This window comes from Acartia tonsa, chromosome 6 (genome assembly GCF_053477335.1).
Source record: "Acartia tonsa isolate MP-2025a chromosome 6, ASM5347733v1, whole genome shotgun sequence".
Lineage (NCBI taxonomy): Eukaryota > Metazoa > Arthropoda > Copepoda > Calanoida > Acartiidae > Acartia > Acartia tonsa.
The window spans coordinates 9,636,971-9,661,901 of NC_137265.1; the positions used below are offsets into that span (position 1 = coordinate 9,636,971).

Sequence of the window (24,931 nt, forward strand, 5' to 3'; positions counted from 1 at the left end):
TTAGAAAAAAAAGTGCACTAAAATCAGTCAGATTAGTTTTCAGAAAAAAAAAAAGAATAAGTATTGCTTAATTCAAAGTCGATAGGCTCCTTTGAAGTTTGATTGACAACCTCCACATTCTAGGTTGGCCACCTAGTGTAGGATCTCACACTTCCTCAGAGTAAACTTGCACTTGAATATTGTAATACTACTAATTATAATTAGATTACATCCGGTCAGATAATTTTGAAAACAATCTTTACATATATAAATATAGGTATATCTAAATTGTATATCCCACTACAGTTATAAGAATTGAAGTCATAAGTGAAGCCCCAATTTTGCGCAAATTACGTTATAGGATTGGAAGGAAACCCCTAATACAACTATAAGTAAGAGGTGGCGAGATCTTTGACATTCAGGCAAAATTGTTGCAATATTATTAGAATATAGACGATCCTTTGGGAGTGAACCTTAGTAAGTTATATTCATAATAGCCTTACAGGAATAAGTAGATCGTAAGCTATAAACACATATCCTTGAAGTGAAGTAAGAGTTCAACAAGGATTATAAATTGCTGTTTCTTTTCTCGACAACCATAATTTGCTAGGAAAGTCGACTCCTGAGCAAACTAAAAGTTAATTTGTGATAGTATATAAGCATACCCAAATTAACTCCGCTGCAAACATTACTTAACTTAATAACCAATTTGAATAGCTAACTAGCTCAAATTGACTCCATAAATAAAACTATATAAAAGTTAAGTAGGAGTGTTTCTACAGTTGAGCCTAATTAAGGATAAGGGTGCATTAGCGCACATCTTTAGAATATCAATCAAAAGCTCACACGTACGTATATACGACGTAGAAACAACTATAGGTGAAGCATATATCATACCCATCTATAGCTAAACACAAGTTAAAGCAAAGAGTTGTTAACTTAAACAGATTCTTGATTGTTTTAAACTATACCCATTATTTGTAATCATCTCGAACTTCCGCTATTTTTATCATAAAAATAGTACAACATTCCACTGGCATCTAGAAAGAACTTACAATTAGTTCTAAGACTTTACAACTGTTATCATGTCATCTGCCCGCAAGCAAGGCCAGCAGGATGATGAAGCTGGTAAGGAAACCACTCCTTGTCGGGGACGCTCGACAACACCTGGTATGAACACCCCTTCAGCTAATACAGACATTAGAGACTCCGATGCTTATGAGGAAATACAAATATCCAATTTAGAAGAGTCAGAACAAATTGACAAAAGGAATATGAGCCCTGAGGTGAATGCGATATCTCTGGCCTCACTAGCAACACAAGCTAACTTATCAGACTCATGGAAAACTGTTTCCCACAGGCGGACAAGAGTAGCAGAACCAGCAGAAGAACTTCTACTCTCGCAAAAACTGAACACAATACAACTTGGTAGACCTAATACGAGTGGCTCACTTGAAGTTGGAAGGCATCTCTGCACAAACTGTACAACGAGTATAGAACACAAGAGAATCCACACCACCAACACTTCGAAATCTAAAGAGAGAAGAGCTAACTATAGAGACAGACAAGTTGCCAAAATAGAGGCCATCTCAAATTATCATAGAAGAAAATCCACCGTTAAAGAAATGGCTACAAAGTCACCCAATCCCAAACCTCATCACAGGGATAACAGGGACAGGCATTCTCAGAGGAATACCAAACGGGATTATCAGGCTTCTTATAGGTTATCACCTGGACGCTACTGTGTAGCATGTGGACAATATTCTCATGACATATCTGATGGATGCAGATTACTATGTGATGATACAGGGCGATTATACCCAACTGTATTGACATCAGCTTTCTGTACAAACTGTTATAAGACATATGGTAAAGAGTTATACCATTCTCGACACTTATGTCCTGGAAGGCCAGCCATGATGGAATTATACCATAGTGGTAAGGTGAGACCTAGTGGTGTCTTCAGGCAAACATATGAAGACTGGGCTAAAGCCAATGCTGAGGAATCATCTAGAGATTGTACCCTCAGTGGAATCACAGCTGCCACAGCAGAAATGGTTCCCAATGAGCCTAAAGATCAAGTAGGAAATAACATTACACCAGCAAAAGAGGAAGAAAGAAAATTGTACCTCCATTGCTCTGGTTGTATGCCGGAAGAAATAGATTGTAAATATGACTATGATGTACGCATGACAGCTTTACTTGACTCAGCAACAGATAAAAACATCATATCAGCCAGGTACTATAGCAAGTTGTTCGGTATAGTAATGAACGATGATGAAAATCAGCTGGAAGAAAGTCATGATCTACCAGTTACACGTGCAGATCACAAGATCCCCGAGCCCAGAGAAGTAACTCTCATGATTCGCCCCACATCATTCTCAAGCCGTCACTACCCAATTCCCTTCTCAATTGTAGCTGAAAACCATGAGGATGTCGCACCTATGATAATTGGACTAAATGGTATTAGAAGCCTACAGCTAACATGGACGCCTGTCACAGACAAATACCGGCTAGCACCGTGTTTGTATTCTATTCTTCACCCTGAAGGACCGCTGAGCAGTATCTTCTGTTCTGAACTTGAGCTCCAGCTCTGTACAGGAGTAGTTAAAAAGATCAAAGCTAAAGAAACCCAAGTAATAGTAATGAATATCAACCACTTTTTCAACCTAGCACCTGGAACACAAGTAATCCTCAGCGACGATCATATTTCAAACGAAAATGCAGGAATCAAAATCTTACCTGGACAAACACAACTCATTATCAATGATGATGGACAACTCAGTGGCAGAGCTTTAATAATCAACAACTCCGATCACACTATCACCAACACAGTTATCACTGGTTACATAGAGTCCAGCGACCAATCTATTGTCAGAGAGGTAGTCGTTGATTTTGACTTCTCAGGATCATTCATATATGGACTACCTATGCTACCAGAAGTAGACGAATCTGATGACGAATTGGATCAACTTGCCATAGCACGAAACACGCCAGCTATTAATTAGATCACTCTAGTTACTAGTAGCCAAACCAATGACACTCTTATACCAATCTGAAACACAAAATCAATTATTACATTGATTAACTTATTAAGCTGATATATACACTTTAATTCATACAGCTGTCAAACAGGGCACTCACACATCATGAGTGATCTTAATCTGATTATCATCTTAATGCTAAATAAAACTCCAGTCTCATCTACTCCTGAATACAGTAAATTCATTGAACACATAAATGATGTTGTAGAAATTAGGTTAAGGTGTATGGTCAAGATTGAAAATTTCATACACTACTATTTCAAAAAAAAAAAACGAAGTCAGAATTACTGAACATATATTTTGAATATTCTGAAGAAAGTTGTGGAAAATACGCACATAAAAGACAAAAATTTAGTTTGAGAAAATTTCACTTACCTTGAAAAGTTGTAATTTTTCCTTGGCTCTAGAATTACAGGTCTAGTGCAGTATAAATTGAACCAAGCATAGCAGTTTTCAAAAGATATATGAACTTACAGTTTTTACAAAAAAAAACTTTTTTATGTGCATATTCATAACAATAGGCATAAATGAACCAATAGCACATTCGATCCCACGTATACCTTCGGGTTGGATGAACTTTCATCTCAGTCCTAGCACAACGGTGAAACTTAGAGGACACTATGAAAGTTTGGCAATTGGACCAATTTTGGTAGAATTAACTAGCACATTGACATGTAAATAACCCTGTCAAATAAAGCTAGTACCACTTCTAGCTTTTATGTAATAGTCTTATTATATACTGCAATATTAGAACTCACAAACCACTTTTACCACCTGATCTAATCTTTATATAAGCATACAATACTATATCACCCCTGGTGATAAGATACTAAACTTATCATTGCATTTGCAAGCAAGGAAAAACCGTATTGAATCGCTTGAATTTTGATTATCTTGAAAACCCTATGAATTATAATTCCCCAGTAACCTTGCAGTTAACATTAAGTCTAAGAAACACATCTCAGATACTTAACCCATCAGTCTTTAATAATGCCTGAAACATGTACCCAAAACCATACTGTGGCAAAAGTGCATCTAATTTGTATATAATAGTGATAAAGACAAAATTGATTAAAGTCTGTACGAACAAAACTATACTTTTCATACTTTTAGTATGGAAACACAATAACAGTATATATTGTGATATACCACAATTTCACCCATCAATGATTTTTATTTAAAGATCTAGTAATTACGCAAAACCCATTGCCTTCCCTTAAAGAAAATTTCAGTCAAAACAAAATTAAGTTTTACTTTCTTGCATATTGTACTCAGACTTCTTTAAAACTTTAAAAACTTCAAGCGAAAATTCCTTCAGAACTAAAATATAACCCAAATACCAATGCATCTTGTCAAACAAATAAATAACAGGTATATTACAATTCTAACCAAAGTAGATTTGAACTGTTATAACAACAACACAACTAATAATAATGCCATAAAATATTTAAGTTATAAATCATATGAACTAATTATAGCTCATACTATAAGAAGGGAACACTTTTGCTCTTCTTTCCTTACGCAATATTATATGCTGTACGCAATTTTTGATAAAACAGGGATATTTAAAAGTTTAAATAATAAAACTCCCCTATATCTATTAAAAAAAAAAGGATACCAAAACATGTTTTAATTGCTAAATTAAAGATAAAATTACAACTAAAAATCACATAAAAAAAATAATATATATATAAAGTAAACTTACAGAAATTCATGGAATTAACTAAATACCTTCCACGTGAGACCAATCCTAATATCACACATACCCTCTCACATATTAATAAATTGCAAGTGTTCAAAATAAACATGGTTGAAAGGAGATCTGATATAAATACAGACAAGTTAAATACCCTTTCAAAATTAAAGAGTTTCAAACCAATCGGCTAATATTTTGACACTTTCATAGAGAATACAAAAGAGTAATTATAAAGTCTTACAATAAAGTCATGGACTAAAAGATAACTAACTAAGCTAGACGCTTCCGCTTACAAGTTTGGCCAAAGCAAAAATCTGCGACAAAAAAACTATGTGCACAAGTCATTCATTTATGCACAAATAAGCAACATAATGACTATCATCATAACAAAACACAAACTTAATTAATACAAAGCCTATAATTCGGCACACGTACAGAATTCATATCTATATAACATTAAACATAAATTATAATATCAAATTTCAAGAGATATAAATCAAATCCAATAACAATCACTTGCATTTCCGTTTACCCTGTAAACTCGGGAACAATATAATAGCATGTTATTCTAATCTGATAACAGAGATATCATAATTTATGTAGAATTTTCCCACTCAAGGTTATGTGTCCAGTGGTAAAATTTACGTCTTCTCTCTTGACAGGGGGAGACCAACCATATACAATACATGTCGACTAAATAAGTCGATCCCTTCAAAAATATTTATACACAAAAATATATAATAAAAGGAAAATTGTATATGTATAAGTTTTGAATCTGTATAATCTAAACAGAGTCAAACGAGTAATACAAACTGTACAATTATACGCATGTCACTGCGTAACCCAATATATACAAAATTGAGTTAAAAGTTAAAATATCTAATACTTTTGTGTAAATCACGCAAGCATAAAAACATTATTAGACAACCTATATATAAATGCCTTGAATTGAGATGAACTTGATTAGTTATTAAGCTTATAACCAATCTACATACAAAAAAAATATGTCAAAAACTTTAATTATAGTTTGAAACCGGAAACGCCCACTCAGGATCTAGCAGTAGCGAAAGTGGGATAATAAATAGATTTTGGAAAAATAAGTCAGTTTATCATAGAACTCCAAGCAGTGAAGACCTTAACTATTAGTGTAAGTGTACCAGTCAGAAAAATAGCTTTTGATTGTGAATATAAGCATCTAGTAAATAAACTTAACTGTTTAACAATGTATTCTAAGATAATATTAATAATACTAAGTATGTACTACTATAGTACAACAGCAGACACAATGACAGACTTGATACCCACTCACTATCAAAGTGGAGAATATATAGGCTACACAGCTGTAGCAATTCGATCCATTCAAGTTGATATATCTGTAGACAATACAGCGCCTGAAATAGCAATCTATGATGGCCTGAAGAATCAAGTAGACATTAGCTACGACGGACGCACATTCACTTCAGCACAAACTAAACTTATAGGCAAGTTATATACCAAAAAGATTAAGGACTTGCTTAATGAAGTAATAAAACTTATTCGCGACATCAAGGAAGCTATTGAAACAATAACTCCTTTAATAAGTTCTAACCGCATTGAAGTGACTAATAACGTAAATAAGCTTTCTTATAAGCTAGATCATGATAAGTTTGACTTTACACAGTTATTGCTTGCGGAGATAGTACCACAAATTGTAAGTGGTATAATCCTTCATGCCAAAGCAGCTAACTTTGTGCAAACAGCAGAATACTCTTATGTTGATAGCTTGAGCAACTTAGCCATCACAAACTTAGAAGATCTTAAAGCAGACTTGAATTTCAGACTTACTCTAATTCGAGATCTTGCAAAGACAGACATCACAGACTCTATTAAAACTTTTGTAAGGCAAGAACTTAACTTGGACTATACTCATAATCTTGGATTAGAAGTCCAAAGTCGTTTAAGTGGTGGCACCACATCATTCACCACTATCCTATCCATGGAATTAAGTTCTGAGCCAATAAAAATCTACAGATACGCACCAATTCCTTTTGATGAGTGCTATATCGATTCCATTTATTACTTGGATAAAACCAAAAGAGTTTACAGACAATCTTATTATAACGCTTATCTACCAGTTGAAGCTGACCAGTGCCTTAAAGGACTACTTAGCGTTAATGAAACATTGATAACCAAGCACTGCCCTTTGGCAAAACAGACTTATCCCTACACTCATGTGCAAGATGGAATTGTCTTTACTAGCTTGAGCGAAAATACTAATCGCAGTTTAGAGAATGCATCAATAACTATTACATCCACTCCTTTTATTATAACAGGAGGATCATATAATCTCACATTAGGAGATACAATAGCACAGTTCGCATTAGGATATGACCGACAGACCACGGCACGAACTTTACCATTTGCGTCAGAAGCACTGTGCCCACCAAAACCTAAAGAACCATTGACCATTAGAACTATCTTCGCTCATATAGAAGAAATAGCTATATACGTGTCAATAACAATTATCATGGATATAATATTAGACAGGATCACTACATTCCTAGTCAGACTCTTGAAAAGAATATTAAGAGTATTTCAGAGGAGTTTGCGTATACGCGGTAGAACGCTTGTCCCTCAACGACCAGACGCACATCATCACAACCTAACGGTAATCTACGGCCGGAGAGGTCACCCCGCCGCACATACCGCTAGTTATCGACCTAGAAACTCAAACAGAATAGTTAGATAAATATACAAAATAACATGTTCCTATGACTTAACTTCTAAAGCATTCAGATGGAAAGACTAACGGACATTCCCAATGATATAAAAGACCTTGCCAACCGGAAAATATAATACTCTCGTAGTTACCTATACAATATTGTACTTGTATTCTTGTATGCTTCTTATAAAAATCTCCACGTTATTATTATATGAGTTATCTAAAAGGATAATGATAGAAACGGTAAGAAAATAAACCACATATATAGTGACTATGATACCAAAAGAACATAGTAGGTAATATTATTACTCATTTTAATTGTTATAAAATAAGCAAGCTTTAAAACTAAGCTAAACGCTTCCTAAAGGTAACAATTTAATTTAATTATTATCACTATTAACGTGACAAACAAACAAGTAACGCTTATAGAGTAAGCTACGTAATTTTATACAATATTAAACCAGTAATTAACAAGTTATGTATGTTACTTAAAAATCTCTATATTTATTTTAACAAAAGTAGATAATCTTTAGAAAAGGTATAAAAATTTGACAAATATTTCTCTTTGGTGAAAATTATAAAGTTAAGACAGTTTCGAAAACAGAATATACACTTTCATTTAACAAAATTCTTTGAAAAACAAAATTGTGATAATAAGAAAGATTTCTGACAAGTTTTAACAAATTTAGTTAATATTTTTTTTTTGGGACTTAAGCTGTATATTGGCACATAAGAAAAATTCCGAGATCATTAAAAATAGTTGAGCAATAAATGCAAAAACTTATATATATATATAGGCACACCGCCTATCAACAACTCTACTTGAATTAGGAAAATTCTATTTAGTGGAAATAAAAAATTTTTAGATTTAACTTTAATAACAGACCTAAGAAAATTTTACCCCGAAACTTAAGTTTTACGGTTATTGTAGCAAGAATTAAAGGGATATAAAAGATCTATAGTTTTGAAGAGGAATGATATATATTCTAAATCTTAGTAAGTTAAATAATCTTCCTTAATGAAATTACCCGATCCATGGAACTACTTTAGTTGCTCAAATATTAAAATTTACAAACAGTCTTTACATATCTCTCCAATAAGTACTTGAATAAGCATATTTAAATAGCTTTGGCTAAACATCAGTCCTTCAGTCTACTTAGATACTGGCTACAAAAATATATGCTATTTACAGGTCCTCTATATATATATCACAGCACAATTAAAATTCACGATTAATGCACAGGGATGGATATAAATGAAAAGATCAGAGAAAAGGTACTGAGGCGCAAGTTCGATTAAATATCTATATACATAACCCTTAAAGCTAACAAGAATGAATAAATTGTGATATAAGGCTGAAATTAAAATTGTAAGTATAATATTGAGGAAAGAAATTTAGTTCAACTAGGACGAAAGTAATTGAGATTACACGAAGTTTTAAATTAGGGGAAAGAAAATACAACCTTATACCAATATTTCCTTACATACTAGGTTCCTTACAAGCTAACATGTAATGGTATAACAAAATAACAATGGTGTAAATTATTTGGTCTTGTACAGTATGAAAGTCATAACGTTAATATTTTACTGAATAGTAATCACTATTTCGACTAGTTACATAGATTAAGAATTTTGTCACAGGTGTCTGAGCAGTCTTTGTCTAATAAAATTTACAATGTCTATGACCAAGCTAACATTCGCCACTTCAACGCGTACGCTTAGGGCCAGCAGAACCCCGTCGCCGAGGGACACCTTCAGCATCGGACTCCTCTCTGCTGTTATCCGACGAACGCACAATTGAGGTCAGGCTAGCAGTCTCTGAGGCAGTCTCTGGTGGAAGAGATGGGGTGGGAGTCTCGACTGTAAGACGCAGCCGCTCTAAACCTCCAACCACTCTCTCTGGCAATGGGAACCGAATCTCACTACCCATGGAACCGAACTGGCTGGAGGGTATATCAATCTCGAACACGTTCACCAGAGGAAGGGTATTCTCCGCTTCCTAAAATAGGGAAGTAAATATTAGTGAAAATAGAAAATCTTAACAAATAATCAGGGAGAAATATAATAATGTCTACCCATATAGATAATTGAGCAGCCTTGATACTTTTAGAAAATTTTTATTAATTCTGCTAAAGTCATGATGCTAACCAATGGAACGGAAATAGCACCATGATTAAAATAACTTATTGTGAATACGCATAGCTAAAGTCACCAACTTCTGTACCTCATGTCACGTAGTTCTGGCGACTAATAATATTAAACGAATGTAGCAAACTTACCGCTGAAAGGTCCGCTGCAGATGGGGAATCAATTCGACTCAAGCATAGGGATGAACTGTAGCTAGATCCTTCTGCAGACCCTCCAGAACTGGGTGGGCTAAACCTTAGCATGTTTGTATAGTGCTCCTCCAGATTAACTGAGTTGGTCGCCTAAAATATAATAAATCTTATTAGTTTAATCGCAATGTTAACAATGAGTCTAGGAAAATCAGGAAATGAGAATGCCTAAAATCCTGTAAAGCTATATGATTAGGTAGCAATTCAACCCACTTTATACTAGAATTAAAATCTTAGATCGGTTCAAAAATGCTTATGCAACCATACATTTTAAGATTAATATTCTACCAATAAAAGAATTTTAGTTGCAAATACCTCTAGATACGTGTACAAATATACAGCCTCTTTCTGAAATTTAATAGAAAACTAAAGCATGGATACTTACATGTAAGCGCTCTGTTTGATCCACAATCAACGGACGGAAGCCAGGACTTCCCGTCGAGGTTTCCAAGCCCACAGGCACACTTCTTCCAGTAATCCGATCCTCAGTAGCAGACAAACAGTGTACGGCAAACAGGCCAATCCTGGACCTCACTTCTGCTGGAGTCGATGGACTAGCAGAGGGAGCCTAAAACAAAAGGAAAACATTAAAGTCTTGATCTAACATTTAAACCCCAATGAGAAACGTACGGCACGAGCAAACTCTTAACTTCCCCAGAGGGAAATAATATTAGGTTGCTACTTAAGATTTTAGTAAATGTTAACTGGTATCTCAACTTAATTGCGGTAACCGAGCAGGTTTCTCTGGCGACATAAAACGACGACAAACGGTGAGTGATATATATGGAAGAGCCGAAAGTCAATGTTGAGGAAGTGAGAATAGGACAGAACAACCATACACCAACATGATGCTTTATTAGACAAAACGGGTGGCTAGAAGAAAATTATACAAAACAAAAAAAAAGAAATATACAACAGAAGAAAACTCACCTGTGTATCCGACAGAATATCATCAATCTCAGAGGACGCGGCTTCATACATGGTGTCCGACGGCTCCGCAGTTGGCAACATAGCCCCAGCTCTAGTCCTGTTGGTCCTGTTACTGCAGTGGAGAAGCTCAATGGTCCTGACGCCTATGTTTCGGAGGCGCGTACATACATCTCTTATCCAGCGAGCCAACGACCTGTCTGAGGTGTTGTCAACACGTGTGAGAGTCTCAAGCCCTACAGCGCCGAAGAAGACCACTATAAGAGCACATGAAAACAAGCCAAACCCCAACAACATGTTAATTAAGCCATCCATGTTGAAGGTGTCCAGACTCGTCTTCTGGTCTCTCCCCAACTCGGCAGACCCAGAATCACCTCCGGCAACATCGTCACCAATGTCACCGCAGGAGTTCTGCATCACCGAATTGAGGAGAGACCAAATGATTTGTATCGTTCTACTAAGCATCAGTGAGAGATGCTCGTTGCCGAACATCTCCCCTTGATCCCTTTCGGACTCTACAGTACTTGTGCCCCCATAGTCATCGACATCAGCAAGGCTTGGCATCCCAGACTGGTCGCTGTACACTGAACTCGAGTCGTCTAAGGAATTTTCAAGAAACGAGGAATTGGCGAGAGTGGCCGCAGCCGCCCTCATTGATTCCTCGAATCTTTCCTTAATATTCTGATGCGCGTCCAGGCTGTCAGGCACATACATTATGAGCGAATGTAAATTTAAAATAAGAGGACTAGTGATTCTGAAAGGCAATATAGTAAAGTTAATTTTATGAAAAAGACTGTACACACGAATAATTTTTTTTGTATTTTAAGCAACTATGGTTGAACCTCCTAACCATTAAAACTTTGATTTAGTATCTAAAAGTAAAATTTTTAAATTAAAGAATATGTAATTAATTTTACATGATTCAACGCTTAAAAATAGCTATCGTTAAGCTATTTAAACATTAAAACTTTGTTTTATTAGACTCAATTAAGTTAAAGAATATGTAATTAACTTTACATGATTCAACGCTTAAAAATAGCTATCGCTGAGCTATCAAAAACATATTCATTATGATGTATCAAGCAATTAGAAACTTATGTACTAGCTAAATCTGAATATCTTCAATGATGTTTTAAAAACACTTTAGATAAAGCTAGCTAAATATAATTTTTGTAAGCGACCATTTTTTTATATAATATGGTTGAGTTACTCGTAACGTAAATAATCTATCAATTAACGTCATTATAATTGAATTACGTAAAAAGAAAACCTTATTTTAAAACCTATAGAAAAAAAATTTTTGTTTTAGAAAATTTGAATCAGGACACAAATAAGTTTTGATTATACAAAGGGGACGCTGTAATCAAAAGTTAAAACAAGTAGAATGATGGAATATATCTGTGTCATTATAAGTTTTGTTTACGATGAACCAATTTAACTTTTGCAGACGGGAAACGTAACCAAAACAAGGTACGTCAATTTACTTGCTGACTCAGATATGTCCTATCAAAACTACAAATATTATATAGAACAAAATTGTCATATATTGAAGATGTACCCATATCGCTTCAAACCCACTTTCATTTGAAAAATACAGTGATAAAGGCCTTATCGACGAAGAAAAATAAGATTCTTGGGTCTTAAATAATGGCTAACGAATGCAATAATGAGCACATCAACAATCTATAACATAAAAACAGTCATATAAAACAAACGGGTTACTATATTTTATCACTTTTATATAATTTCTCTTGGAATTTAGCGGTAAAATTAAACACTCGAACGCAAGCTCCGCTCGCAAAGACAATTATTATATAAATGAGCATAATTACTGGGCCGCCAGCTTTTTATAACCTCGCTCAAAGCCAACCCCTATCACTTTTGACCGCCCAAACATAAACAAAGGGTTGACAACTTATTGTTACGTAAAATTTAATTACGGACGTCGAACGATATATTTTATAGATATTAAGTTTAAAAGGTACACTTAATAGCGACGTAATGTAAGATATTAGTCTTTAAAATGATTAAAATTTATTCATGTTAAAATTAATATAAATACGGCTAATACCAACAATGGTATAAACCATATGTACATATACAAAATATACAAACAAAGGGTTACCAACTTTTGTTAGTAAAATCTTATATTTTTACATATATACGAGTAATGTAACCAAAGAAAATAATACGATATGTAAATACTAATTGTACTTATACATTTTTATATAAAATATTGTTTATATTCAGGAAACAGTTATATTTAACAGAAATAGAGATAACTAACCAATCCATTATAGGTCTATCTGTAACGAAAGAATTTCTAGAATATCCCAGGGATAAAAGGATTAATAAAAGATTATTAAAATTTCTTTTGTTTAGATTACCATAGCCAGGATACCCCAAGGAACCGGTTGGAGCACGCGCACTAACTCTTTTTAGGATCTACCATGGACCAGCCTGGAGATAACCTAGATGATCATGGAGTATTGGAGCCCTACCACCACCCTACCTTGGACGGATTGCGGTTGTGTTCCTGTCAACACCTTGACACAATAGACGAGAACAACAACATCATCACCACACCTGAGTACGATGGATTCTCAGAGAACCTGTCCATCACCATCAGGAATTTCCTGTTAAATACAGCCCTGACTACCAGAGAAGATAGTAGAGTGGAGACCGATAGTGACACCAGCTCCAGCAGCACACTATCCCTCTCTACCGATGACCTCAACCAACTCTACTATGACCTGGAAAATCACTCAATCACCTTGGACGAGAATGGAAACGAGGTAGCACAAGTGGACGCCCTTGGCTACATATCTACCTCACCCCCAACCTCAACCTACACTTCGAACGAGAGCACTTCACCACCTAGTTCATCATCAGAAGAAGCTGAACTATCCAGAACAACCAATGCAAAAACATTTATTGATGTGACAAAGTTAGATAAAACTAAACCCCTCAAGAAAAGAATGTATTCTATTTGGGAGGTTTATCATCTTGTATACCCAGCTATGAAGATACGCAAATCATACTTTCTTAATGGAAAGCGTATTTAACTTAGCTTGGAATACATTTATAGTTTATTATATATGCCTATATACTGGGACTACTAAACTTTTTCTTTTTCTCTTTTTTCTTTTTTAACAACTTACCCCCATTGGAGATGCGATCCTCAATTTTCAAATTCTTTGAACGTACATATGAGACTTTTACAGAAATGCTTCGCATCCACAACTATCTATCTATGCTTGATATAAAATCAACACTATATAGATCATATTATGAACCTTTGATTGACACGTGCCCTGCAATTAACTAGTAGCACTCAGGGGCAAGACACAATTACTTTAGCTAGGCCCAAGGCATTATTTGTATCAATTTATGCATTCATAGGCCTGTTTCTACCTATATGACACCATATATGGGTAACGAAAGCCTATTCATGGTAATCTGTATGTGATTTGCTAATAGTATATGTTTATTAAAGATATTATGTTTATAGTTAATGTAATCATATAAACATCCAGTACATATATGTATGCCTACAACTATGCCTGATTTACGTCACATATTAACACACAGATATTTAATTGCACAGACAAACACTAAAATCCTGGTCCAGAGCTAATGTTATAGCATGTACCTCTTGAATTTATTCAGTTATTTACTAACTCTCCTACCATCAACTTCTCTTTCTGGCTTTAAAAAGGTAATGACTTAGTTGTTTGGCATGCATTGTAGTTTAAATTTAGGCCCCTTAGTACTTAGCATGAATTGAGCTCAGGCCTTATGTTAGAACTCTAACACTTAGCACAATTCACTGCTTGGGACTTAGGGCACATTTCTGTCCTACTCTACTTATAATTTTAACACTTATCCTGTAAATATTTCCATACTTAACTTATGCACTTGTGATATAAATACACTTTATAAAAACATTTTCCTTCCTTAATACTTAATATACTTATATAATTCTGATCGAATATCAAAACCAACCATTTATTCTTAGGTTAAAGCAACATAATACTTCGCGTGGGTCTTTTGTTGAGCTTCCACCAGCTCAACCAAATTCGTATTATACTTGTGGGAATAGAGGGTTAAGCATTCTAAACAAACGAACCGACGATGAGAGTGTCTATGTGTATTGCATTAAAATTAGGTTTTAGTAGTACTCATAGAAGAGCGGTCTCCATACCTAAATATGGACAAACGCCCCATTCGCACACACAGGTTTACTGTGTATTGCTCGAGCCAATTTTCTATTCTTTTCTGCTTAAGTTTTTCATTTTGAAAGAGTTATATTAATTTATACGTCAATTTTTGGTCAGCTCTTTCATCCAGTAGTAGGGGATGTGATGGAGTAAAGGGGGTGGATGGGGGGTATTGTTATTTTAGCCTGCTGTGAGTTTCACTTTATTAGAGAACAAGTAATAATAAATCCATTATTTTCCGTTTGATAATCAAAAGACAATAACTTATTAAAATTAGATTTTTGTATTAATTTCTTTATTTCTACTAGTTATTGCTGCGCCAGATAGGGACATACATGTCCTTGTTTAATTTTCCAGTTGGCAGCATAATAAATAATGTAAATATTTCAGGGAGGGAGGGGACATTCGACCGTAAATTATACTGGTACCCACAGTTTTATAATCTTATTTATTGGTTAATAACTTTCGGTACTTTAATTATATACTAGTTGCTACGTCCCTAGAGGCCTCTAGGGGCACTTGAGGGGGAGAAATGTTTATTTCTACTAACCATTTAATATTTTACATTTAAAAAGAAAAAGTTAAAACGTACCCTCCCCCAAAATAGTTATAAACCTTCCAAGGACCCAGAGAAGCTACCCTGTAAAGGAGAATAATATCAGTTCAGCGGTTAGCGAGATCCTTTGGTACAAACAGACAGACATCCTGTTACTTTATTATAATGATGATGGATAGGTTCGTTCAAACCAGAATTGTATATTAGTTTAAATCTAAAGAAAGGGTAATTTTATCATCTTAATATGTGATGAACATCAAATTAATGTCCATTGTCTTATCCCTTGATCTGCCTGAACTATTTTGTAGCTGCACTATACTGTATTTAAACTAAACTAGGCCCCATATTATAAATCTAATCTCTATTGTCTTATCCCTTGATCTGCCTGAACTATTTTGTAGCTGCACTATACTGTATTTAAACTAAACTAGACCCCATATTATAAATCTAATGTCTATTGTCCTATCCCTTGATCTGCCTGAACTATTTTGTAGCTGCACTATACTGTATTTAAACTAAACTAGACCCCATATTATAAATCTAATGTCTATTGTCCTATCCCTTGATCTGCCTGAACTATTTTGTAGCTGCACTATACTGTATTTAAACTAAACTAGACCCTATATTATAAATCTAATGTCTATTGTCCTATCCCTTGATCTGCCTGAACTATTTTGTAGCTGCACTATACTGTATTTAAACTAAACTAGACCCCATATTATAAATCTAATCTCTATTGTCCTATCCCTTGATCTGCCTGAACTATTTTGTAGCTGCACTATACTGTATTTAAACTAAACTAGACCCCATATTATAAATCTAATGTCCTGCACTCAACTAAACACACACAGCGAGGTACCACGGGTTTGGCCATGTTGAATTGTATAACCCGGACCATAATAAATAAAACAAGGTTTAAAATAATCTTCCAGTGTCAAGCAGTGTAAGCGATTTTTTAAGGAGGTTTTGGTAACAATTTTTTTTAAAAATTCCTTTGGTTTTTACATATATATACCATCTTTTTCTTCCACTATTAATTGCCAGTTTACACTCACATAAATTGAAATAATATACCCTTTTCTAAATATTCGACCCTTAAAGATGATAATTTATGCTAGGAATTCATCTTAACCTAAAAGTCTTTAAACACAAAATAAAAAGAGATTCTTTAATACGGCATTTCATTGAATAATTATGCCGTTTAAATTTCTAAAATTGATTAATTTCAAATTTTAAAATTTTACATATTAAACATTATTGTTTCAATGGATTTCCCTCTAATTTCATTTTGTATGGTTTATGTAGTTCCACAGGGCAAACTCCGTGGATGCCCCAACAAACACACACCACACATAGAACCATAAATTTGTGCTCATTTAAAGACAATGCACTCTTTGTTATACTAGGCTTTGTAAGCCACTCACACACACTATGGGCTAGTATTGAACATAATATATACATCTTTGTTATAGCCACTAACACACATTATGGGCTAGTATTGGACATAATATATACATCTTTGTTATACTAGACTTTGTAAGCCACTCACACACACTATGGGCTAGTGTTGGACATAATATATACATCTTTTTTACAGTCACTCAGACACACTATGGGCTAGTAATGATCATAATATAGACATCTTTGTTTTACTTTGCTTTGTAAGCCAGTCACACCAAACACTATGGGCTCATATTGAATAACATATATACAATGTTTTAAAATTTTCTTAAAATTGACAAAACAAGAACAATTTTGTCAAAAATAATGTAATAAAGAAGCAAAAACAATTAAGGACATTTTCTAAACACTAATTGTTACATAGAAAGAATTAATTAGTTATGATGTGAGATTAAAAGAGAAAAAACAAATTAAGAAGTTTTGGACAATTTGACTGCGAATGAAGGGACATAAAAAAATGGGATACTATATTGGTCATGTATGTCACTATAGACAAAAAAAAATTTCTTAATGCATTTACATAAGCAACTAAAAATATACCAAAAATGATTTATATGTATAGTCTAACTACTTAGTATATGGCCTTACACAATTTGAAGCAGAATCTTGTTTAAAATTATTTATGCCATAGATTTTTAAAAATATCGTTTAATTTAAATTAAATTAAAAGTGGCCCCTCTAAAGTAATAAAATGCAGCTTGCAAATTTTGATACAATAAAATAAAATTAAAGAATGACGACTGGAAAAGTATAAAACATGGTTGAGATGTTTGCTAGGTTGAGAGCTAGTGAGTGAGAGGGAGCTAACAGCCAGCAAGATGTATCTTGAAATAGAACTCAATGTTGGTGTTCATTAACTTCCGCAAATATATCACTTTAGCAGAATCGTATATTACTAGATAACCACAATTAAATTCATAGTCTTTGGATTCCTTTCTTATTTAACTCATATTTATTTCCTACGTTTGCTATAAGGGATTATTTTGCAGGGGTCGAAAGGGATAGGACAGTGGCCGATAAGTTGAAGTAAATCCATATAGATGAAGCAAAAATTACCCCTTCTATAGATTACAATAAGGGGTTAAAACGTTTAAACTCTTAACATAATGAACCATTCAATCAAAATTCTAGTCCCCAAAGTTTTCAAGCCAATGAATAAGAAAACCTAATTATAATAATTTGCGGACTAGTGCAATAAACAGCCCAATGTCCCTTCCCTCCCTACGGATATGACAATAGGCGGAAGTGAATGGCCACCCTAGATGTTACCCCCACCCCTCTACGCCCACCCTCCATGTTAATGTATCCCAGCGGATGCACTAACTGAATGCAGAATTGCATATTCTCTTCTTGTAGTAGGCTACCAATGTACAGGGTCCCAAAACTGTATTGTTTCTGACTTTAAATCTTTATTTTTCCTAAAAACTTTTAAAATCTTTTTTAACTTGGATGATTGATTTTTTTCATATTTTCTTTATAATTTATGGCTTTGACACTTAGAATTAGGTATATTTTGCGATTCAGACAAGTTGGTTTAGTCAAAAAAACTGCAAATAACATAATTTGTATTTTTTGAGTTTTGACTCTATCCTATAATATTAATGACTTTACTATGTTAAAGAGATTATTTGTCATTTTTAAAAATTTAGTCATTGAATTTTATTCAAGATTATATGGCACTTGAGGCAAGGTGAGGAAACAGTCGACCCCATCCCCTACAGGCGATTTCTCTTGGGAGGTTGGCGTTCTTCCAAAATAGTTATAAACCTTCCCAGAACCTATGAAAACCTCAACTGTAAAGAAAAACCTTATCGGTTCAGTGGTTAACAAGATCATTTGATACACACACACAGAGACAGATACAGATCCTGTTACTTTTTTAAAATGATAAATAATTTTCTTACAAATAAGGACAACTCATAATGCAGACCCTGTAGATTACATTGCACAACTGGACATTCAACATGAGGGGTTACAATTACAAAACATTTACAAAATCTATTCCACATTCTAAAGTATGCTTGAGTGTTCTTTGACCAGTAAGATCTCTTAAACTGTATTTGTCCTAGGAAGGTTTTAGTCAATTAAAAGTTTATCGATAAACTGAACCCAAGAATAATACCCCCTTATAAACTTTCTCATGGCACCTAATGGCTCTGTATTCAAAGATTGAAAAATAGCCAAGACTTGAATCTTTAAGAAATAGCTTAAAACCACTCAATGACTTATGTGAAGCTTAACTACAATAGAGAACTCAATCGGTTCAGTAGTCATTAAAATCCTAATCTTCAGAAAAGAACAAATAATAAAAAAATTAAGCATCTTCTGTAAGAAAAAAACTCTGACTACCAGTTGTGTGTAAAATATATAAATGTAGATGCCCATGTATAGCACAATTAATCTTAGCAACATAACTGCTGAATTTTTGTGTTCTGTGTTCTAATATCCAGCAGTGCAATATACATTGAAAGCAGAGACGTGCAGAAGGGAGATGTAACAACCCCCCTCCCCAATTTATACCCCACTTGCTAAGGGTCTACACCATCCTAAAACAAGATAAAAAATACACAACCCTTAAATTTTAGGAGATGTTAAAAAAATTGCACCCTTCGCGCATATAATTACCAATCAAAGGAAGGTTTTTAGAATAACGGCTAAAGTAGGAGAAGGAACTAGAACAAGTCACTTTATTACGAGAAAAAATTTAAAGAATAGAATTTATATATAAAGTTTTTTTTGTAATAAAGGACAGATTTTCTTTAAATTATTATTACACTTTTATATTTTGATTATAGAACTTTTTTTATATATTTTTATTTAGATTACTGCATGCCTAATTCCTTATTATTATTAGTCATTACCAGGAAGGGAGAGGACTTTGACGGTTAATTTTGTCTACCCCCTTTTTACCCTTATATTTTTCAGTCACCAAAAAATGAAAATAAAGACTAATTTATCGTCTATTGTCTTATCCCTATATCCCTAGTTATTAAGTAGCGTCAAATTCCTTTTTTTTTATTTGTAGATTCTAAATAAGAGTTATCTAAATCATTGCTTAATAAGATATTAAAGTTTTAATTAAAAATAAGATAAAGCCTTTACAAAATTTGGAATCACATAAAAGTAAGCTACATTTATCAATATCAATAATAGTTATTTCTCGCATCGTATTATAAACGGCTTTCCGCGGATATAGAAAGTACAATTATGAGATTAATACTAGTTTTTTTAGCCCCGAGGTGCTGAAGGCGCCGGCTAAAAAAACTGGCTTTAATCTTATGATTGTACATTTGTATATTCGTAGAATGCTGGATATAATACGATGCTAGACATAGTTTTTTCGTATGGATGAGAACCGGTTTCTATCCACCGGATTAGAATGAATACGAGAAAATTTTTTTTTATCATTTTTGATACTTTCATGTGATTCCAACTGATTTTGATAACTTAAATAAAAAATAAATCCTCGAACTAAAAAATCCGCGACCATTTTTTAAAAAAAATTTGCCAGCTAAAACTGAATCTTTGTGTTGCACCAGGTGATTTTTTCAAGACTCTACATCAATGGTGATCATATATGATAGGAGCTTTTGTTCTTTTTTTAATTTTTAATGTTTTCATTACATTAAATCATTTTTTGGTTGCATTTTTTGCTTTCCGCCACCAACTTGCCCTGCTGAAAAAAAAAAGAACCTAATCCTCCTTTCAAGATTCATCAATAGTCACCGAAGGCCATTATGACGCGTCCTTTGAGACGGAGGATCATCCCAACGACCACAGAGGTGGCGGTGGCGGTGGTCCTGATGGGGGGATGTATGATGGTGGGGGTGGCAGGGGCCCGGCACAAGGAAAAATGGATCCAGGAAAGGATATTAAAATTTTTTATATGTTTATCTCTTTATAGTGCCTTTAAAAAATGAAATCATACAATAACCAATGACACAGACTAAATTACCAATGGCAGGTCATTATACATTTGAATTTACAAATTATTGGCCAATATGACGTCATTTTTATAGACACTATAAAAAGCTTCATCTTTTAGTTTTCAACTGGAAGGTAAAGTTAGGGTCTGTACATCAGTACACCAAGAAAAGTTGACATTATTAAATTCATAACAAACAAATAATATATCCTTTGAAATAGATGATGGTATGCATCAGAATAGTGACATGGACAGACGGGGAGGTGGAGACCCCCGGGGAGGAAGTGACAGGGGTGGCATGGACCCGAGAGGAGGGCCAGGGGGTGACAGGGGTGGTATGGACCCCAGAGGAGGGCCAGGGGGTAACAGGCTTTCTGATAAAATGTACAGGTATTATATATTTCTTGCACAATTGTCTAAGGTTTCAAAAATCCTGTATTTAGCATTGAAATTTGAACAACAAAGGTTTTTGGTACAATTCTTGATTTTAATCGTAAAGGTAAAGTATTTTCTTTTCTTTTATGATTACAACCAACCCTTTCATAATTTGAATTTTTAAAAGCGAAGCTTTTCTATAATTAGGGTAGGTCCGTCCGTCCGTACGTCCGTCCGAGATAGATAGCTTTTATTCGTTAATTTAGGCATGTTAGAATTGTCCTATCGATTTCAAACTTTGCATGATGATTCCTGTAGTAGTTGGGTACGATTTAGAAAGCGTAGCAACTCTATAATCATTACCAGAATGTCCGTACGTCCATTTTAAACATGTTGATTTTTCTACTTTTTTAACAACAAATTTTCAAGTGTTTTAATTATCCGTTTGATCTGATTTTTGTTATATTGATTTTTGGGACAACAAAGAACAATATTATAAGCGAAGCAACTCTATAATCAAGTCCAAAAATGTAAGTATGTCCATAAACATTATCCTGTTTTTAAGCAGTTTTTCAACAAATTTACCTACAATTTTGATTCGACATTTATACATTTATGTTCCGATTTTTCAGTTCAGATACTATACAAGTGTTAATGTCCGATTGTCCTACCGTTTCAGTGCTTCGCTTTTATGGATGTTGTCATCCTTGTTTCTGTAAGTCCTAATTTTACATGGTATTGAATTTTCTCTGTTTATTTCCCAGGACATTTTCCCATAATTGACACGTGTCTAACAAAGCACCAGTAGCATTTTTTACATGTGTTTCTTAATACATTAATTGGGTTCGAACCCTTCACTTCCACGACAAATAAGTAAATTTTAAGCTATTTCTTTAGTATAAATAGCAGCTACGCCCCTAGAGGCCTTTGAGAGCTCTTGAAGGAGGTACCTTTACTATGACCCTAGTTATAAACCTTTCCTAGACCTATAAGAAGCTCCGCTGCAAAGGAGAACCATATCGTTTCAGCAGTTAGCGAGATCTTAAGCTTCACACAGACACCCAGACATCCTGTTTTTTTTATGTAAGGATGAATGCCTATTACCACAGAATTGAAAGTTTAACAAAAAAAAACAGATATCCACACAAAACTATTTTATAAGAAAATTCTTTTCATCCATTCACTTTATGGTTAATAAATATGTCCCAAATGCAGAGAGAATCCAAGAAATACAAAGTTTTTAAAGAAAACTTTAATGTTTAGAGCGCAGTTACTCTATATCTAGGATATAATGTTCTTATGATTGTATCTTCGCAAGTATTAAAATATAGGAATACTAGTGGCTGCCTCCCTAGCATTTAGGGGCTCTTTATTCGAAAGGATATGTAAGGACAGAAAAATAGCCTCAAACCTTCTAAGGACCTATATAGAAAACAATATCGGTTCAGCGATTAGCGAAAACCTTAGATACAGAAAAAAAGATTACTACCTCATATAGAAGACTACCGGCTACGCCCCCTAGAGGCCTCTAGGGGCACTTGAGGATGGGGGAATCGAATTTGATAACCCAATTTCTAATTTTAGATTTTAAAAGAAAATTTTTTTTTTGGGGGGGGAGGGTGTCCCAACCCCCAAGAAAATAGTTATAAACCTTCCCGGGACCTATGAGAAGCTACCCTGTTAAGGAAAACCCGATCGGTTTAGTGGTTAGCGAGATCCTTCTGTACAAACATACAGACACACAGACAAACAAACAGACAAACAGACAAACATCCTGTTACTTTAGTATAAGGATGTAAAAAACACAAAAACCCTTATTTACATTTTTTTCAAAATAAGGGTGGTTCTGTTTTTTTAGGGAAGCCACCGATTATTCGTTGAACGCTTTTCTAAATTAATACTGTATTACAGTTTGCTGTTCTTTTAATATATTTACTTTTTGTTGCTTCGCTTCTTATTGACATTATTTTCCTTGTTTTAGGGATAATCCAGATGAATGTGGGAGAAGTGGGTCTCCCTCCGCCCCACCGGGGCCACCATATTCCAGCGGAGTGGTGGGGCCACAGGGTCCCCCATATTCAACAAATTCTGGGGGCCCTCCCTACTCAGGGTCCGGGGGTGGGGGCTACCCTCCGAGCACAAGTACAGCTAATGCTATGAATCAACCCTCGTCTGTGTAAGTTATATTTAAACAATAATTGAAAGAGATAACGTTCAATTGTAGGAAAGCTTTTTAGGTTAGGTTAAGTTGGGTTCATCAGTTTTTTCATAAAGTTGATATAGGATAGCCCTACGGTATTGCTAGACTACCTGAAGGGTACATTCAAGATTGGGTTGGTTTTTAATATATGTTTCAGCTATAGGCGTGTGATAGGTGGGTTGTAAAGAGGTATTATTAGGTATATGTTTTTTAAATTGTAGTGAATTAAATTGTTTAGAGCTTCAACTGTCCCGAACACAAACTCTGCTCAAACTACAGCTCCTGTTTCAAGGTAATTTTTACGCCTTCTTAAAAAAAGGAGTTTTGCTTTCACCTTTTCCACCAATTCAAACATTTTATGGCTTCTCATCATATGTTCTCTAAAACGGTGATCTCCATAAAGTGTGTTAATCTATCTATCGTTTTTATTATAAGAATAAAATTTCCTTTTCTCCTAAGATTTTTTTTATATATGAAAGAATTGTGAGCTTCTTTAAAATTCTAAAGGCATAATTTTTCATGAAAGCTGATTTAGTTCTGTTTAAAGATATATTTGTAATTTACAGGGAAAAGGGAATGAATATTCTGACAATCAAATCTAAAGGGAAATTTTCTTACAACCCCCTTTCCTCCCCTTCTCACCCACCCCTCTTCAGTTACATTAAAAAATATATAACTTTCAAAGGTTTCGTGATTTTTTTTGTAGAATTGATTGTTAGAATAGCTAGGCCTGGTAATTTAAAACACCCAATAAGACAGGACGCCTTTCCATAGTGAAAAATATGAAAATATTGTAAAAGTTGTCTTTCGTATTTTCGTAATATTTACAACTTTTTGCCATGTGATTATTTTATTGACAGAATTATTGGAAATCCATTCCGTATGTGCAATATTACGAAAATGCGATACGTAACTATGTAGTATTTTAAGCGAAAATGTATGAATTCTAGTGTGCGTTTTTCATGCTCTTATTTTTACATTATCAGTTAAAATACGATAATGATGCATCATAATTTAAATATAAAAGTTTAAATATGTTTCTATTTTGAGTGTGGATTTGTTATTCCTCGATACAATTCTGTTTAAATGTAAGATATGTAGGATCAAGAAGCAGCTTATAGTGCCTAATAATAATAATAACGTCATACAATACAAATGTCCAATAATAGGCCAGTATACATTTTACAATTGACCAATATAAATGTATACTGGTCTATCATAGGTCATTTTTATTTTTTCTTGACCCGATAGGTATAAATAGAGGAACTGCTTGAATTGCTTTAAAATATAGTTGAATAACAATAATATTCTAATAGATTTATAGTAAAGCCATAAATGGCATGAAAAAATAATTAAAAGCTTTTTGTATGCTTCAAGTCTCTTAGGTAGAGAAATATGCTTAAAATTGTATCGCCTGGTTGCGGATAAAAGATATAAAGCAGTTTTTTAAAGCAGCCATGGGTTAGCCGCTCAGCTGCTTTTATTGTTTTGTGTTAAAATGTGAAGCTTTA

At 34.1% G+C, this 24,931-nt stretch overlaps 1 protein-coding gene across 4 annotated transcripts in view; it reads left to right on the forward strand.

Annotated features, from left to right (window-relative positions):
- Window positions 1–24,931, forward strand: part of LOC145321806 (uncharacterized) — a 163,199-nt gene that overhangs the window by 128,007 nt on the left and 10,261 nt on the right. For 3 of the 4 annotated variants that reach the window (XM_080163426.1, XM_080163428.1, XM_080163429.1), the window contains exons 37-40: window positions 20,629–20,781; window positions 21,065–21,235; window positions 23,202–23,396; window positions 23,659–23,712. In XM_080163426.1, the coding sequence (XP_080019552.1) occupies window positions 20,629–20,781; window positions 21,065–21,235; window positions 23,202–23,396; window positions 23,659–23,712 (573 nt within the window). Of the gene's footprint in view, window positions 1–20,628; window positions 20,782–21,064; window positions 21,236–23,201; window positions 23,397–23,658; window positions 23,713–24,931 lie in introns of those variants that run through there. The other variant, XM_080163430.1, reaches the window with a different exon arrangement.